At 35.9% G+C, this 18802-nt stretch overlaps 2 protein-coding genes across 3 annotated transcripts; one reads left to right on the top strand and one right to left on the bottom strand.

The window, feature by feature from the left end:
- Positions 1-3644: 3644 nt before the first annotated feature.
- On the bottom strand, positions 3645-5728 carry LOC121780640. The gene is made up of 4 exons (XM_042178258.1): positions 5529-5728; positions 5068-5171; positions 4441-4655; positions 3645-4080 (listed from the first exon to the last, which is right to left on the bottom strand). The coding sequence occupies exons 2-4, from the start codon at positions 5155-5157 to the stop codon at positions 3807-3809; spliced, it is 579 nt and encodes a 192-aa protein (XP_042034192.1). The 5' UTR covers positions 5158-5171; positions 5529-5728; the 3' UTR covers positions 3645-3806.
- Positions 5729-8068: 2340 nt separating this feature from the next.
- LOC121781134 (DDB1- and CUL4-associated factor homolog 1-like) lies at positions 8069-17672 on the top strand. Of its 2 annotated transcripts, XM_042178834.1 has the most exons (14): positions 8069-8410; positions 9681-9762; positions 10014-10130; positions 10371-10549; positions 10642-11500; positions 11587-11684; positions 11799-12222; positions 12645-13238; positions 13319-13498; positions 13600-14166; positions 14289-14399; positions 14798-14916; positions 14999-16571; positions 16722-17672. In XM_042178834.1, exons 1-14 carry the CDS (start codon positions 8211-8213, stop codon positions 17376-17378), a joined length of 5760 nt encoding a protein of 1919 aa, XP_042034768.1. In that variant the 5' UTR covers positions 8069-8210; the 3' UTR covers positions 17379-17672. The 2 variants fall into 2 exon arrangements, with proteins under 2 accessions (XP_042034768.1, XP_042034769.1); XM_042178835.1 differs by lacking the exons at positions 8069-8410; positions 9681-9762 and having other exon boundaries at positions 10015-10130; positions 10390-10549.
- Positions 17673-18802: the final 1130 nt, after the last annotated feature.

Genomic DNA, 18802 nt, shown 5'->3' with positions numbered 1-18802 from the left:
TCGATTCACACACCAATTCAAAGAATTCAAAGCATCAAATTCTTCAAATTGGTGTGGGAATCGACTTGGATCGGGATGATTGGGATGAGAAAGAAAAGAGAAAAGGAATAAGAAAGAAAAAAAAATATTTTAACGAAGAAGATACAGAAAAAAGACTAAATTGGCCTTACCAGGGTATCCTGTCCAGAAAAATGAAAAAGTAGCTTAAATGATATTAAGTCAAAGTTAATAAACCTCAAAAGATATTCTCAAACGTTATGGACCAAACATAAGAATTTGATAAAGTTCGTGAACTAAAAAAATATTCACTCTTGGTGTTCGGTTGGCAAGATTAAATCTCATGATTAAATATGTATCATGTTTGGTTCATAAGATTGAACCCTTCAACTTAATCCTAGATGGATAGTCTCATGATAATTAGTCATAACCTCCCTCTTCCAACTAAAATAATCCCACAACTTAATCCTAGATGGATAATCTCATGATATTAGTCATGGCAACAGAACGCCACCTCTATAGACATATAAAGATTATTCATTAAATCAACTAATAAAAAGTAGTAATCCATATATCAAAGTATCAAACTATAATTCGATATGATGCAATGAAAGGTTTTGTATTTATACATCAATGTAGTACATATATACAAGTTTATATTATTTCACATAGGGTCTCATTAAAATAAAACTAATTCACAATCTAGAGCGCAGAACTTTCAATACTGCATATTAAAATTGTCAACACAAAGACATAACATTATCAATACAACATATAGATTTAAATATCAACACAAAGACATTTGTATATCGATGGTCTTGTGTTGAAATACTTATATCTTTATTGATAATTTTAACATACAAAATTGAAAAGGTTATAGGCTTTAGGTTTGAAATTAGTTACCATTTGATCACAACCCACTTAAAATATTTATAATAATTTCGAAGCAATAAATAAAAAAAGATAAAAGGGAAAAACCAGCATAACAAATTACCAACTTAACTAACGAAGAAACTTAAATAATACTATTCATTTACTTGTAACACACTATTAAAACCAAAAAAGTGTCCAAAAATGACAGCTATTATTATAACTTAGAGGCCTTGACAGATGAGTATATCTGCGGCATTCCCAACCACCACACTGCAGTATTCCAGCGTCAACCACGATTCCGGTTCGTCCATTGTCCTAACCATTAGAAAAACAATTTAGAGAAAATTAAACTTAATCAAATTGTACTATAAAAAAAATAAAAAAAAAATTGATTAGAATTTTGAATGGACAACATGGCTAAATATAATGATAATGTTTATGCATCATTGTTGAGGGAATTTTGTGTTAGCTGACACATGGCTAAATAATATAACGATAATTTTTACTGTTTTTTGGGACTTATTTTTAATTTTCTAGTTTTCGTTTTATTACATCTCCTTCTTCTTGTGTAACATTATACTTGGTGCCACCAAGGCGTAGGCCTCTTCGAGCAAGTTTTCCTGGTTCCTCAAACGCTTCTTTGATTTGATCTATTTCTTGAACTTTAAACTGAATTTAATTCTTAAAATCAATTTAAAAAAACAGTTGCATAATTCAACTTTAAACTGAATTTAATTCTATAAATCAAACCACACCTTCCAAAGTAATTCAAATCAAGACATAGTATGAATTCAGAATTCATTTTTTTAATTCATTAACTAATTATGAATTTATTTATATTATTTTTCCTGCCACTCCTGCGCATTCATTTTTCTCTATCACCTTAATTCTGATTTTCCTTCAGCTTTATTTCAATATTTATATGCGATTTTAGGAACATGTGTTCATATAAGAATCATATTTTTGAAATAATACAATCTCTTTAAATATTGTTTTTGTAACAAACAAAGACACATTACAAATATTCCCACTACATTTCTAAAATACTAAAAACTTGTAATTTTTACATATTTTAATTTTCAAATATCGTTTGATTGATCACAACTCAATCAAATACTATTATTATGATTTCAAATGACAATTATATAGATTATTTTGTAAATCAATTAATAAAGAGTATTTCGGATATCAAGTTATGCAGACTAGATTACAAAGTAAACACTGTATATATAACTATTGCTAGATTATTTCGTAGATCATAGTATTATCTAGGTTTGTTCGTAGATCAAATTATATAGTAGTATAAATTACTTCGTATAGTAGGTAAGGGAAATTATAATATTTGGAATATATTTTATATAACTTCACGAAGTAGTGATATAAGACAACCACTACATAAATGCATAATTAAAGAACACGAATTTAGTTCATTATAAAGGCGCTTTAGTTTACAACATTAATTTGAAAACTAAAGAACATGAATTTAGTTCATTATAAAGACGCGTTAGTTTATAATATGAATTTGAAAACAAGGAGTGAACCTAAACATTATTATAGTGAACTAAATATTTCACAGAGTAAATCATTTGAGTTACATCGCTCTTATAATGATAAAAAATCGCTCTTATAATAAACTAACTTTGTGTTATCTAGTTATGTATTTACAGTTAGTTATAATATGATTATCTCCCTAATTTCACAGAAGTTTAAGCGGAGAATATATACATATATGTAATATATATTTGAGCTGTGTCTTAATTTTAAATCTTCCTTTTCCGCATTTTAAAATATAATCATTATAATTTCCCCCATAGTCGATGGAAACATTTTCAGAAACATTAAAAGAAATGCAGTTAAAAAAATGATTACACCATAATATTATATTAATTAAAAAACTGAGTTAAACTTGCATAATATTACTTTTTCTGGATTAGCCATTATTTTCTTATTGGTAAAATTTGAATTGATTAATAGGATATCAAATCGTAGAGTATTTTTTTTAAATCACAATAAGAGTTGAATAACAATTTGATATCGAAAATAGAAACTCCAATTAAATAAAGTATAATATTATTCCTTCCGTCTCAAAGAAGATGACTCCTTCTTGGGCGGCATAGCACCACGTGATTTTATACAACTTTATTTTGTGGGTTAAGTGAAGAGAATAAAGTAAGAGAGATGGAATAAAGTAGATATAAATGTATTTCCATTTGTAATAATAAGTAATCTTGATTGGGACAAATCAAAAGGAAAGTGAGTCATTTTCAGTGAGATAAATGAAGTACTAGTATGCACCTAATTTTAAATTACATATACCAGTTAATGAATATAATTTGAATGCGTAAGCATGCATATATTTATCATTAGAGTGAACTACATAAATGTATCTGATCTTTCACTTTCGCACATAAATAGTACATGATCTTTATTTTGGTACCCCATGACAAAAATAACCCTATGTACCAAACATGTGATATAAACCCTAGGTACCAAATACGATATAAAATAAAGATCATATACTTTTTATGTGCGAAAGTGAAAAATCAAGTATCATTTATGTAGTTCACTCTAACATATATTATCCTGATAAATACTTAGTTATTGAATTTAGGCACCACTATTGTGATATAGTAATATATTTTATGATAGAGTAATAGATTTATATGAATCCTATATTAGTAATAATCTTAATGCGAAATGTTGCAAATTTGAAATACATATTGTCTACAGATGTTAAGCTTATAAAGATAAAGAAGCAAAATGACAACGAAAAGTTAACGAACTCCCAAATTACCATTTAATAATAACTATGAAATGAGGCTAATGTAAACCAACAGAGTCAATACTTACACTGCATATATATATATATATATGTATATATCCATTAGCAAGAAAATGAAAAGAAAAGACAATAATGAGGTATGCATTGGTAGCTATCAGGCACTGCCCTTGATTGGCTCAGCTTCAAAACTTCCTGCAGCCTTGTCATCTGATTCATCAAAGTAGTCGGCACGAGCATTGTCAGCCAGCATCAACGCGACCAGCCAGAAGAGGCACGCGTCAAGAGATAGAAAAGCACCTCCACCGAGAAGTCCAGTCTTGGCTGTAGGGCACGCGGTTTCCAAATTGTGATGAACATTGTTTGTGTGGTGAAGCTGCTCTGTGATTGTAGGCCACAACAACATCACAATAGCTAACGCAGCTGTCGACCTTCAATGATAGTAACACAGGAAAATTAGACCAAAACTACACAACGGAATAGATGGGGGTCGTTGGATACATCAGCAGCTGTCGACCTTCAACAATAATAACCGGACTGGGAAGTGCATGAACTCAACATAAACATATACAAAAGCCGGATGTGGAGGAAAAATGAAGATAATGAAACAAATCATGTCATAATTCAAAATTTAATTTCATAGTCACCAAGAAACTAAGAGGAAACTTAGATTACTTAAATGATGTGATAATGATTGACCAATGAGTAAAACTAGACGAAGCTAAGAGGGACAGAGCGGAGGTAGAAACAGGTACGAGCACAAAACAAAAGCAATAGGCATATATACTTACAGTGCAACACCAAAGAAGGCAAGGAAGCCTTTGTTTTGGAATAAGGCCGCCTTCGGGACGTGCTTCCCTTTGTACGGGTAGAATAGAGAATACCATCCAGCAACCATGCAAACGACAAGGAACGCAAAGGATGCATATCCCAAAGCCACAGATGGATCGGATGGGTATTTGCAGATCACAACACCCTTCCCGGTTATTGGAGTTCCATGTGGAGGCTGCAGATTCAAAGAAGATCAAATAAGACACATACGAAGTCGTTATATAGCTGATCTAGACTCGATATCACCTTGTTTTATTTAGACCTGTGTTTCATTCACATATTCTCATGGAAAGGCAGCCATCAACATCCAAAATTCTCAACATAATGGCAAAATTTCTTGTGTTAAATAAATCGTATACGACTTTCAGTGATCACATCACAAACACCATAACTACATACACTGAAGACGAGTTCCTCGACCTAAAAAAATCCATTCACTACACTTTTAACATATAATAGTACTTCAATATCCCAATAAATCATTCAAGCTTGATAATCTGATGAGCAGAAACACCATGTGAATTTTGATTAACTAAGAACATAAGTAATGTTCTTTTTCTATTCCATTAGATTGTTAAAGAAGTCACCTTTTTGTTTTCAGCAACAACCCCAAGAATGAAGGAGAGTGCCCCAAGGAATGCTACTAACAATGCCATTTGCTTCATCGTCACCGCCATCGCTTTCAGCTTGCCTGTGAAATATCACAAAATCGAAATTTCAAAGGCACAAACAGGAAATTAAGGAGAAGCGTGAATGATTTGGGGAAAAAATAAATAAATTAGGAATTAAAACCCTAATTCACTCAAAATTGAAATCGAGATCCTCTGGTTTTTCCAATTTACACTTATAATTGAAACTGCTTTCACACAGGCAAGAGAAGAAATATTTAGGTAAAGATGAATTATCCGATCAAAAGGGGAAGTTACAATTTTGCCCGAATCAAGCCAAACCTTTAAACAAAAGAAGAATCTTGGAATAAAGATCAAAGATGCAAACAAAAGCGTGCAATAAAATCGATTAGAACAGAAATCATAAAAGCTTTGCATACCTGTAACCCGGGAAAATAGTGTATGTAGAGAAAGTCTCTCTCTGAATTTCAAAGCTGGTGGTGGTGTGGTGTGGTGTGAAAGAGAGAAGAATTTAAGAAGGAGAAATCGGCGATGATAGATAGAATTTGACAGCTTTCTCTCGTCGTATAGAGAGAGAGAGAGAGAGTTGACTTGTTGTGGGATTCTATTAAGATTCCAAATCGGCGGGGATTCACTGGAATATTAATTCAGTATTTGAATTAATTCAATTAAATATAAATTGAATGATTATTAAATGAATCGTTTTTATAATTCTGCAAAAGTGCATCAAAATTGAGAACAAACAAAGCTAATTATTTTGTAGTGCATCATATATTGAAGAATGATTAAATAATGAATTCAAAGCCGGATAAAATAACCAGCCAATTAGTAGTAAGTGATAAGGATCCAGCCAAATTATCCATAATCATGTAAATTAAAGATTTTATTAAATTGAATTATTTTATCAAACATATCTTATCACTCAAACATATTATAAAATAATTAATGGTGATTTTTTAAAATTGTGTTTATAAAATTGAATAGGAAACCGAATTTCCACTTCCATTTTTGTTTTTATTAGACCAAGCAAGAAAAAAAAGTTATGAATTACAAAATTATTGATTATATAAATAAGTAACCGAGTAAATATCACAGGTTTCATATCATTTTAAATTTCAACTTTATTTTAAAATCACGAAGCAAATAATCTATGGTAAGCACTGCTTCATGTTGTGATATGTATTTTCATTATATACAGTGACGAATCTAGGAAATAGAACATAAATGATCGGACATAGTAAAAAATCAAATACATAAAATGTTTAAATAATTATTTTTAATTATGCAGTGGATGGTTGGAAACATAAATGATAAAGTAAGAGAGAAGGAATATATCTTTTAGATTTTTAATAATATAATAATTTAGTATAATAACTGATAAATTATTTGAAAATTTCAAATGCTATAATAAATATTTTGAATATTAAAAACTAGTTTGAAATTTTTTAAAATGTTAAATTATAATGTCAATGATCATAATACTATTTTTATATGTTAATCATTCAACAATTCAAGTCTCAAAATTTATCAAACGTCACTATTATCCGTATTTAATCATGTTTGAATTTAAACATGTATCCTAAAATTCTTATAATTAAATATTTTACATTATGTAAATATAATTAATTTTATCATTATACACTTGGATCACATGTTAATCTAATATTCTAGTTAACAATCTGATTAGCTATTAAACTAGTCCAAAATCCAAATATTTAGAACTATATATGGTTGAATTTCCCTAACCCAATAAAACTCCAGTCCAATTATCCCATTTGATTAACATGCAATTCGAGTAAAATTGATCCGCGACTGCATCCCAATCATACGTAGTGAATTTTAAGAAAAATAATATTTTATAATCCATATTTTTTCTTACTAGTACTATTTTATTTCAGATTCAAGTGATCATATTCATTCCTCTAATTAATATATAGTGTTCAGCTTTCTAGATAAAATAATATCAAGATATAATATATGATGAATTTTGAGATTATTCTAGTCATAAGGGATTGGCCATGACTAATTATCCCGTGATTATCCATCTAGGATTGAGTTTTGTGATTGAATCTCATGAACCAAACACCATACATATTTAATCATGGGACACAATCTTACAAACCGAACATCCCCTTATTAGGTTACTTATTTATCAAAATCAATAATACTACTCTAAATAATACTACTCCCTCCGTCTATGAAAAATATGAATTATTTCATTTTGACTTTCTCTAAAAAAAGTGTGAATTCTAGTATGTCCTTCACAAGTATGAACATTCTAATTTCAGAATTTTTCGTTCTATAATGAAGAAGTGAGACTCATTCTCCACGTACTAACAATATTTTAAAAACTCTTTCAAACTTATCTCTATTACTTTACCAATTATGCATTAAAACTTGTGTTAAACCAAATGTTTATACTTTTCATGAACAAATTGAGTATTTAGTTTTTTTAGCAAATAATTTCAACATCAGACCTAATAAAGTTAATTATTCTTTAAAATCACACACTTTTGCCTAATTTAATAGCATATCGCATGAACATAAAATTTAGTTGCAAAAATCATGCAGTTAACTTTTCATAAGTTGCCAAAGTATGACTTTGCTAAATATTGACTACAAATTCTAACTTACACAATTTTGACGATAAAAAGTTAGGGTAAAACACATGATTTTAATCCAAATTTATGATTTTAGAGATCGATATCTCAATAAAAAACTATTTTACGAGGCATGTGAGTATTTTATAAGATCATTCGATTTGATAAAAAAAAGAGAGGAGGAGATCGAGTGAAATAGAAGGGTATAGAAATAGAACATTCTCGGGTTCTACTCAAACCGCAACTGAAAAAAGAAAAGAAAAAAAGAAAAGAAGCACTCTTATTTACAGCAGTAGTACCTTGCGCCTTAACAAATGTACTTCAGCACCCCCTCCCCAGCCTCTATAAGTACGCACCAAAACACACAACACACAATCATTTCTCCTCCCAACTCTCCATCAAGCTGTGTTCGAATTGAAAAAAAATCAATTTTACAAAATTTCCGTTAATTGAACCCGCGAATCGTGTAGCCGTTGTTTCATTTGGGTGCCAATTGTTGCAATGGAGGCGCCTACGGAAGCTGAGCCTCAAATTCAACCGGCGCCGGCGGAGGTGGCCGAGGAGCGGCAGGAGGAAGATGAGAACGACATTTTGATGGCCAAGGCTCAGTCGTTGATAGATAAGATCACTGCGAGCCCTGGAAACCCTAGCCCCAACGTGCTCCATGCCCTCGCCACCATTCTGGAGGCGCAAGAATCAAGGTAGGTTTCGCTGTTATGCCACGATCAGCGTGCTGAAATCAATTTTGCTTTTTCCTGTGTTCCATTCCGGTGGTTTTCTTTCGTTTTGTCACGCGATTCCAGTGTCTCATTTTTGTTGGTGGTGGAAATTAAGTATCGGATAGTGAATTTTAATTGGTTCCGGGAGCAAGTGCGTTATTTTGAATAGTTTGATTTGATGAAGGACACTGAGCTTAAGGATTGTGAAATTTTAAGTAATTAGTGTTGCTTGTGTCATTTGTTGTTATGCATGTGAATGAGGTAGGCTTGTTGGTAGTAGAACATTAGTGATGGTGAAAAGTACTTTGCGTAAAGAAGTTGAGATAATAAGTTCGTCTATATATCCATGATCAACCTTGTGTGTGATTTTGATTCTTGGCTGGAAACATGAATTATAGTACTCCCTCCGTCCACCAATAAATTTCTCATTTTTGTCATTTTCATCTGTCCAACAATAAACTTCTCATTTGCTTCTCATTTGCTTTTTACTACTTTTGGTAATGGACCCCACATTCCACTAACTTTATCTCGCTCACATTTTATTATAAAACTAAATTATGAAAGTAGGACCCACCTTTTCTACCAACTTTCTACTACATTTCTTAGAATCTGGGCCGGGTTAAAACTCCCCTTGTATTGGTGGACAGAGGGAGTAGGATTTTATGACAAGAATCCCTCTGTTCCTCTTTTGCTGGACTACCAATAGCTATGCCTCTCTTCTTGTTAATGTTGTTGTATTCTGCACAAACATGTCCACGTGTTGACTGCATTATTTGATGTCCACGTGTTGACTGCACAAACATGTTTGTAGGTCAATATACAAGGACATAGAGTTTTTTTTGTACTGACTACTGTATTTAAGCCTAAAATGGATGGAACAATATCAAAGTGGATGAACCTTGATTGCCATAATTTTGTTGTGGGGCCACAAAGATAAAGTACTATAGCCAGGTTCTGTCTTACTTTTGGCCTACGATGTTGGGGTATGTATACCTGTTACCAAGTCAGGATAATTCTTTTGTATAGAGTCCAAGTGTCATCAAGGGCTTGTTCCCATTGCATTGAGGTGATGAGAGAGTAGGCTACCCACTGGAAAGTTCTGCACTGCATTTTTGTTTTGCAATATGAGATGATAATATCCATATTATATCTTCATTCTTGTTGAGACTTTATGATGTGATGCCAGAGCTGTATACTTATCTATATACATTCATATATGGGTACTGACTCTAGTTTAATTTTGGATGCATAGCTACATGGAGGGTGCAGATCAGCCTCCGACAAGTATTGGCAGGTCTTCTCATAATATTGGGCGACTTGGAAACCTTATTCGGGTATTTGACTATTCATCGCTCTCTTACGCTTTTGGTTTTGGGTCTTTTGGAAACCATTTGTGCTAGCTTGTGTCTCTGTCTAATACGCACAATAAGGAGGAATATGGTCTAAATAAGAATTCTTGGCTAAGCCACACCTCTCTGTAGCATGTGACTTAGTATTTTGGAATATGGTTCTGTGTGGCTGAGTGTCATTTAAGCTACTTAACTAGTTTTGAGGTGTTTTGCTTAATTTATCTTACTTTCTACAGGAGAATGAAGATTTTTTTGAGTTGATAACTTCAAAATTTCTAAAAGCTGGCGCACATTCAGTATCGGTACAGGCAGCTACTACCCGGATTCTTTTCAGTTGTTCGCTAACTTGGATGGTATGGTAGTAGTTGTTGATTTATTTGATCTAAATGTCTTGATCTATTTGTTTGTTGTGGGATATAGAGATTTCTTCCTATTTTCCATAAACTTTGTTAATGTTCTTGATGGGTTCTATAGGGATTACTTTGTTTTGTTTATAAACATTGTTTGCTGTTTCTGATGGACAATATAAGACTTACTTTCTTCAATTCATGAACTTTGTTTAGTTTTCTTGATGTAAGTAACCCTGAATGCAGTATCCACATGTATTTGAAGATGATATCCTAGCTAACTTAAGACGGTGGGTGATGGAGGATATTCCCCGCTCATCTGGTGATGACCGTCATTGGAAGCATGTCACAGTGAAAAGAAAATCGTCAGACTCTGAAATGTTACGAACATACTCTACTGCCCTTCTTGCTATATGCTTGACTAGGTTGGTTCTGAAACTATCATATCTTTTTTCGCCAAATCTTTTTGTGGTTTCTATTATTCTCATTGTAACTTTTTCCTCCATGGGCATTTCAGTGGTGGTCCACTTGTGGAAGATGTCTTAACATCTGGAATATCAGCTAAGCTTATGCGATATTTAAGAGTTCGGGTTTTAAGTGATACAAGCCCAAATCAGAAAGATGGCAATCTATCAGTTGACAACAAAAGTGCGCCAACCATAACCTTCCCTAAAATGAAAGAGGAAGGCAGGAGTAGGTTGCGGCTAGCGGCAGAGTCTTCGCACCTGGATGTCGACACTTCGAGAATGAATATCGATAAGGATCAAGATAAAGATGCTGCCCTATTGGATGAATGTGGGGTTGATGAGGACCCCCCTGATAATATGGTTCTTGAGGTTGATGGTTATGAAGCAGAAGCAGATGGTGAAGAAAAATGCAATATCAGAGATTTTTGTGAGTCAAAAACAAAACCTTGTGGAAGATCTCATAAAGAGGAAGAGACTGAAGAAAATATGAGAGATGACTCTTCCAGACGAAAAACAAATCGTGGATTTTCCAGAACACGAGGAAAGGTTAGGTCCAGCGAAGGAGTATCTGAAACTGAGCAAGCTATGACGTCCCCAAGTTCTGGCAGTAGGTCAGGGCAGGCACGGAGTATGAGAGACAGAAGTGGAGCTAGAAATCAGGATCTGAGGAGATTTTCAGATGCTAAAAAGAGTCTAGGAAGGAATGATGTTGATACTTTTATCCCCCAGAGAGACGAAAATGATGATTGCTTCCAGAACTGCAAAGTTGGCAACAAAGACATTACTGATTTTGTTAAAAAAGCTGTGAGAGCTGCTGAAGCTGAAGCGAGAGCAGCCAATGCTCATGCTATACCCATAAGGGCGGCTGGTGATGCTGCTGCTGAAGTGGTTAAAACTGCTGCATTGGAGGTACTATTTTCTTCTTCCTTTCGTTTTTCTTTCCAAATGGGTATATGCCTGAACTATTCACACATATCTGTTTTATATTGACCCAGGAATACAAGAAGACAAATGATGAAGAAGCTGCTGTGCTTGCTGCTTCGAGAGCTGCCTCTACTGTCATAGATGCTGCAAATGCAATTCCTGCTCCAAGGTAGGCAGTATGTTTCACAGAATAGCTTGGCACTGATGAAATAGCTCAAGAGGGTTCATGTTTTGCGCCATCACTTACTCTATAGATTTTTACTTGACCTTTTGCCCCTTATAGAAATTCAAGCAATGCCGATTGCGATTCAGGCAATTCAAAGGCTACTGATGCAGAATTTTGTGAAGATATTGGCGAAGTCTCAATCCCAGACAACCACTCCCTTGCGACGTTAAGGGAGAAGTTTTCTATCCAGTGTCTTGTAGTGCTGGGGGAGTATGTTGAAGTTCTCGGTCCCGTGATCCATGAAAAGGGGGTTGATGTCTCTCTTGCACTAATGCAGCGAAGTCTTAAGCACAAAGAGGCATCAACCGGTATGAATCTTTTGCCTGATATTTTGAAATTGATCTGTGCCTTGGCTGCTCATCGGAAGTTTGCTGCATTATTTGTGGACCGTGGTGGCATGCAACGACTGCTTGGTGTTCCAAGAATTCCATTGACATATCTTGATTTGTCATCCTGCTTAATTACAATTGGTTCAATCCAGGTAATTTGCTGTGTCCTCTTTAGTCACTGTAGTTGCATATATCTGCATTTTTACATGACATTGTAGGTCTATGTATATCCTCTCTCAAGCTCTGTATGTTCATGCATTAGTACTCCCTCCGTCCCACATAATTTGGGACACTTTGACCGGGCACGGGTTTTAAGAAATGTAATGAAAAGTGAGTTGAAAAAGTTAGTGGAATGCGGGTCCTACTTTTATATATTAGTTTTATAATTAAATGTGAGTAGGAATGAGTTAGTGGAATGTGGGGTCCACTACCAAAAATGGTAAAAGTGAAATGGGTCAAATTATGTGGGACGGCCAAAAATGGAAAACTGGGTCAAATTATGTGGGACGGAGGGAGTATTTGGTTATTACTAGAATTGACATGCCACCTTTCACTAACAAAATATCTTTTGCAGGGGATAATGGAGCGTGTTTGTGCCCTTCCTTCAAATGTAATCCATCAGATTGTTGAGTTGGCTCTACAACTTCTTGAGTGTCCACAGGATCATGCAGCCCGAAAGAATGCTGCATTGTTCTTTGCTGCTTCTTTTGTCTTCAGAGCCATCATTGATGAATTTGATTCACAGGATGGTTTGCAGAAAGTACTCTCTCTTTTGAATGATGCTGCCTCAGTAAGATCTGGGGTTTCTGCTGGGCAATCAAGTAACTCAGGATCTCTTCGAAATGACCGGTCCACCACAGATGTACTGACATCTTCAGAAAAACAAACAGCTTATCACACCTGTGGAGCACTGCGACAATATTTCAGAGCACATCTTCTTTTGCTCGTGGATTCAATAAGACCTATGAAAAATATTCGAAGTGTGCCTAGAAACATTTCTAGGGCAGCATATAAGCCACTGGACATAAGCAATGAGGCAATGGATGTTGTTTTCCGTCAAATACAGAAGGATCGGAAACTGGGACCTGCACTTGTGAAGGAACGTTGGCCTGTAGTTGATAAATTTTTGGCATCAAATGGTCATACAACTATGTTAGAGTTATGTCAGGTGTGGTTTAGTATTTTTTTTACTTGCTCTGTATTATTGAATCTTAGTTCTCTGTGTTAACTCACATGTTGCACTTGTAGGCCCCACCAGTGGAGCGCTATTTGCACGATTTGCTTCAGTATGCCCTCGGTGTGCTGCACATTGTAACTTTGGTACCTTATAGCCGCAAACCTATTGTAACTGCCACTTTAAGCAATGATCGAGTGGGCATAGCTGTCATTTTGGATGCTGTGAACGGTGCGGGTTTTGTTGAACCTGAGGTAAAAATTGCACCCAAGGTGTTTGCTTATCCTTTTGGGCAATTCTTTGTCTATTTCACAGCTCATTAATTATATATTTATATATCATTTTAAAATCTCAGATTGTTGAGCCGGCGTTGAATCTGTTGATAAATCTTGTTTGCCCTCCTCCATCAATCAGCAACAAACCAAGCTCTAACATGCAAGGCCAACAAGCTTATTCTAGCCAAACTGGAAATGGTTCTACTGTGGACTCCAAGGACAGAAATGCAGAAAGAAATATTATGGAACAAACAGTCAGTGTTCCTGTCCAGAATGAAACAAGGGAGCAAAGTGGAGAACCTGCTTCTGTGGATAGAGGTGTCTCAGTAGCTCCATCGTCATCTACTAATAACGCATCGTCACAAGCATCTTCATCTACAGTGGCATCTGGCCTAGTCGGAGATCGAAGGATATCTTTAGGTGCTAGAGCAGGTTGTGCTGGGCTTGCTGCGCAACTGGAACAAGGCTATCGGCAAGCGAGAGAAGCTGTTCGTGCAAACAATGGTATCAAGGTTCTTCTTCAGCTTCTCCAACCGAGGATGGTAACATCCCCTGCTGCTCTTGATTGTCTTCGTGCTCTGACATGCCGAGTTCTTCTTGGTTTGGCCAGAGATGACACAATTGCTCATATATTAACAAAGCTTCAGGTTGGTATTGCTTGATATCTGATATATTGTTTTGCATTGACTCGCAATCAAGTAATAAATTGCTCCCTCTGTAATAGATGAAGGTTTACCAAAAAATTGTCGTCATTTTGGTTTCTACTCAGGTAGGAAAAAAGCTCTCAGAGCTTATTCGAGATTCTGGGGGCCAATCTGCCGGAGGCGAGCAAAACAGGTGGCAGGCAGAGCTCGCTCAAGTGACTTTTGAGCTGATTGGAGTAAGCACTATTTTGTTCACATGAATTCTGAAATATGAGACAGGGTGGCTGGGCCATTGCTAATCACTGCAGTTTTGATACATATCTTATATATGTGTAATTTAATTATGGTCAAATGAATGTATGTCAGCTAACCATTGTTAAGAGTAGTTTAGCTGAATAGAGGTAATAAAGGACATGATGTAGCCTTTGGAATATCACACAAAAATATTGCACACACCATCTACAATTCTACATAGCATTGAGCATTAAGACAGACAGCAAGGCTCTTGGGTAACTAATGATATACTGTGCTAATACACCAGAAAGTACAATTTTTTGAGGTCAAACTGTTAATCAAGAGTAGGAAATTACGTACTTCTTTATTTCTATTCATGATGTTGTTTTGCTATTTGAAGGTCGTAACTAATTCTGGGCGTGCGAGTACTTTAGCAGCCAGTGATGCTGCTACCCCAACCTTGAGGCGTATTGAAAGAGCTGCCATAGCTGCTGCTACTCCTATTTCTTATCATTCTAGGTATTTAAGGATTCTTGTTCGGGATTATAAATGCATATAATTTTCAAATGTCTGTTTTCAACACATGCCCCTTCAAATTCAGGGAACTTTTGCTGCTGATGCACGAGCACCTTCAAGCATCCGGTTTAGCAGAAAGTGCAGCTACACTTCTTAAAGAGGCTAAGTTGACACCCTTGCCATCTTTAGCTGCCCCTTCATCTTTAGCACATCAAGCCACTGGACAGGAAGCTTCTACAGTACAAATTCATTGGCCATCAGCTCGTGCTGCCTGTGGATTCTTGTCAGATAAATCAAAATTTTCTCTTCATCAGGAAGATTCCAGTTTCAGATCTGATTCAGCTTACTTGTCTTCAAAAAAGAAAGCGTTGCCATCGTCAGCTGCTAATAGTCACTCAAAAGTTCCACTTAAACCAGTGGATAGTCCAGTACCTTCAAGCAGCGAAGTAAACTTCAACTCCGAAAAAGCTTCTTTAGCTGCAGATGGTGTGAGAACTCCATTGCTGTCTGTTCCGAAATTTGGTGGTGATACGGATACTCAGGTTAGAACCCCAATAGTGTTGCCAATGAAGCGAAAATTGACAGACTTGAAAGAAAGTGGATCAGGCCCATCGGTAAAAAGACTTAACACTGGTGAGCAATCACTTAGATCTCCTTGTTTCACCACACCTAATTCTTCTCGCAGAAGTGGTCTGTATTCAGATGCAACTCTATTCTGCACACCAATCTCTACTCCGAGGGACTATCAAAGTCGGGATATTGATGAAAATCAGTTGGCTGGTCTGGCTTCTTCCTCCCAACTGCTTGATCCACAACCTTCTGGCTCTGAACGGCTTACCTTGGATTCTCTTGTTGTCCAGTACTTAAAGCACCAACATCGTCAATGTCCTGCACCGATCACAACTTTACCTCCTCTTTCGCTCTTGCAACCTCATGTTTGTCCAGAACCAAAAAGAAGTCTTGACGCTCCATCGAATGTCACTTCTCGTCTTAGCAACCGTGAGTTTAGAAGTAGGCAAGGAGGAATTCATGGGCTTCGAAAGGATCGCCAGTTTGTGTATAGTAGATTCAGACCATGGCGAAGTTGCCGTGATGATACTAGTTCACTTTTAACATGCATTGCCTTCTTAGGAGATTCTTCTCGGATTGCTTCTGGTGGACATTCTGGGGATCTGAAAATATTTGACTCCAACAGCAACATTGTGTTAGACAGTTGTACAAGTCATCAGTCTCCTCTTACACTTGTGCAGTCTCATTGCTCTGGCGAAAACCAGCTTTTACTTTCTTCTAGTGCAATGGATGTTCGCTTGTGGGATGCGTCTATGGTTTCTGCTGGTCCCAAACACTCGTTTGATGGAATCAAAGCTGCCAAATTTAGTAATTCAGGTGAAATGTTTGCAGCATTAAGATCAGATTCTCCACACCGGGAGATTCTTTTGTATGATACTCACACCTGTCAGTTGGACTTGACGTTGTCGGATACATCTACTAATGTTTCTGGTCGCGGGCATGCATATTCACTGGTTCATTTCAGCCCATCCGACTCTATGCTGCTTTGGAATGGTGTTTTGTGGGATCGAAGGGTCTCGGGTCCAATTCATCGCTTTGATCAATTTACAGATTATGGCGGAGGCAGTTTTCACCCTGCTGGGAATGAGGTATGATGATAGTTCACATTGTTTACTGGATGTTGCATAAAGTACTACTTTTCTTGAGTGGTCTTTTATATGCATATTTAAGATCTTTTTAACTTGAATTTATATTTTCTCATTTCAACCTTCGTGCCACTTCTTAAAATCTGATAACAGGTGATTATAAACTCCGAGGTGTGGGATCTCCGAAAATTTAGGTTGCTTCGGAGCGTGCCGTCGTTGGATCAGACAACGATAACGTTCAATGCTAGTGGCGATGTTATCTACTGCATTCTGAGGAGAAATCTTGAGGATATCACGTCAGCTTTCAACTCTCGCCGTGTGAAGCACCCTCTCTTCTCTGCCTTCCGCACTGTGGACGCCGTCAATTATTCCGACATCGCCACGATCCCTGTTGACCGCTGTGTGCTCGACTTCGCTACTGAGCCAACAGATTCTTTCGTAGGTTTGATCACGATGGACGACCAGGACGAGATGTACTCCTCCGCGAGGGTGTATGAGATCGGAAGGCGCAAGCCGACAGATGACGACTCTGATCCCGATGACGCAGAGACTGAGGAGGATGAAGATGACGATGACGATGACGGTTTGGAGGGGGTTCTGGAAGAGGATGGTGATAGTGATGCTGATGATATGAGCAACGACGACAGTGTCAGTGACTTTGATGACGATGAGGAAGATGATGGGGATTTCCTGATAGCAGGTCTCGACTACGACACTCCTGAAATGCTGGGGATCGTGTCTGAGGGAGACGAAGACGACGACAGCGATGTTCTTGAATCGTTTAGTAGCGGGGACGAGGATGATTTATAGAGTGATGAACAAATCAGATTTGGGAAAAAGGTGTGGCTGGCTTAACTGTGGAGAATAATAAGGTGGTGTATGTGACAGGCCTTGTATGAGTTGAGTTCCATGGTTAGAAGGTACGATGAGATTGTAATTAATTTCCTTTTTCAAGACGATAGGAAATGAAACATGGCATTATGTGGGAACAGTATAATCCAATTTTGTCAGTGATTCTTTAAAGAGTCATTAAGTTTTGGGGCATTCTCTAATCATGCTATATATGTTTATTGAAGAAGTAAAAACTATATGTTCGCTGATTAATCCTGGCCTTGTTCTTGTTTTCTCAATTAGAGTTGTTATTGATTTTGGGCAGAGAGGATTACAGATTCATTTGAGTCTAGTTCTTGTTCAGATTCATGACAAAATATACTAATTGGGTCGATGGTGTTCTTGTTCACTAGTTTTTGACAATGTTCGCCGGTTGAAATAATTAGTGGAGTAGTACTATAAGCCATAAGGCAATGTCTTGATATTACAATTAATAAAGTATTGTTAATTTTTTAAATTGGTGATTCCATTATTTATTTTTTGGGAACTAAATGATATTAGCATCTCGCAATAAGGGTGATTTAGTCATATCACGTTTTATCTAGATCCTTGATTTTGGGGAATCGTTTCTTTCCATGAGTTACGTACCTTCGTCATAACTAAGTTAGTCGTATTATTTTTCCGGATGCCTCAACTAGGTTGAGTCATTTTCTTTTTAATAAAAAATAAAATATCTAATCACTTTTATTTTAATGCTAGCATTTTTGTTTTTTCTTGTACACAAACCAACCATGTCTTATAATCAAGTCATTTTCCGACGATTGAAGGATTATTTGGCACATGCACGGACAACTGACAAGATGTCCCATTTACTTTCACGATGACTTGAACTCCCAACATAATGGAGGAAGCAGAAACGTCTTACATGAGATGCCCCATTTTCACTTATTACTTTTATTTTAATATAACTTATGGGGCACATTTTCAAAAATCACAAATTTGGTTTATTACACAAATCAGAAAAATAGCTTATTACACCATAATTTTGACATGTTTCTCATTTGTCCCATAATCTTGATTGGGTGTATAATGTGGAAGACAGAAAATATTATGTGAAAAAATGCCCAACTACTTAAACAATGTTGTTTAATACACATACTCGGAGTCGGACATATTTTATATTTTCACACATGTATGCGCAACGTCAATAAATTCAATCATGTAACAAACCATAAATTTTTCCCATAGAACAATTGAAAAATATATTAAAATTACGATATACAACATTTTAAAAAGTTGTAGAACTAATTAGAAATTGAACAAATTTGGTGTTTTTTTCCTGCAATTATTTGCCTAAACTATAAATAAGCGTATTAAATGCTAATTATTCAACATTGATGAAC

The sequence above is a fragment of the Salvia splendens genome, chromosome 20 (genome assembly GCF_004379255.2).
Source record: "Salvia splendens isolate huo1 chromosome 20, SspV2, whole genome shotgun sequence".
Taxonomy (NCBI): Eukaryota; Viridiplantae; Streptophyta; class Magnoliopsida; order Lamiales; family Lamiaceae; genus Salvia; species Salvia splendens.
Note: the sequence above shows the minus strand (reverse complement) of the source record. Positions and strands in the feature narration are given on the sequence as shown.

Excerpts from the sequence above, each read along its gene's own strand:
- LOC121780640 (XM_042178258.1), bottom strand. The coding sequence starts at position 5,157 with ATGGCGGTGACGATGAAGCAAATGGCATTGTTAGTAGCATTCCTTGGG. Across the intron at positions 4,656-5,067 it reads TTGTTGCTGAAAACAAAAAG|CCTCCACATGGAACTCCAAT; the intron begins GTGACTTCTTTA and ends TTGAATCTGCAG. Across the intron at positions 4,081-4,440 it reads GCCTTCTTTGGTGTTGCACT|GTCGACAGCTGCGTTAGCTA; the intron begins GTAAGTATATAT and ends CTATCATTGAAG.
- LOC121781134 (XM_042178834.1), top strand. The coding sequence starts at position 8,211 with ATGGAGGCGCCTACGGAAGCTGAGCCTCAAATTCAACCGGCGCCGGCG. Across the intron at positions 10,550-10,641 it reads CTTGCTATATGCTTGACTAG|TGGTGGTCCACTTGTGGAAG; the intron begins GTTGGTTCTGAA and ends TGGGCATTTCAG. Across the intron at positions 11,685-11,798 it reads AATGCAATTCCTGCTCCAAG|AAATTCAAGCAATGCCGATT; the intron begins GTAGGCAGTATG and ends TGCCCCTTATAG.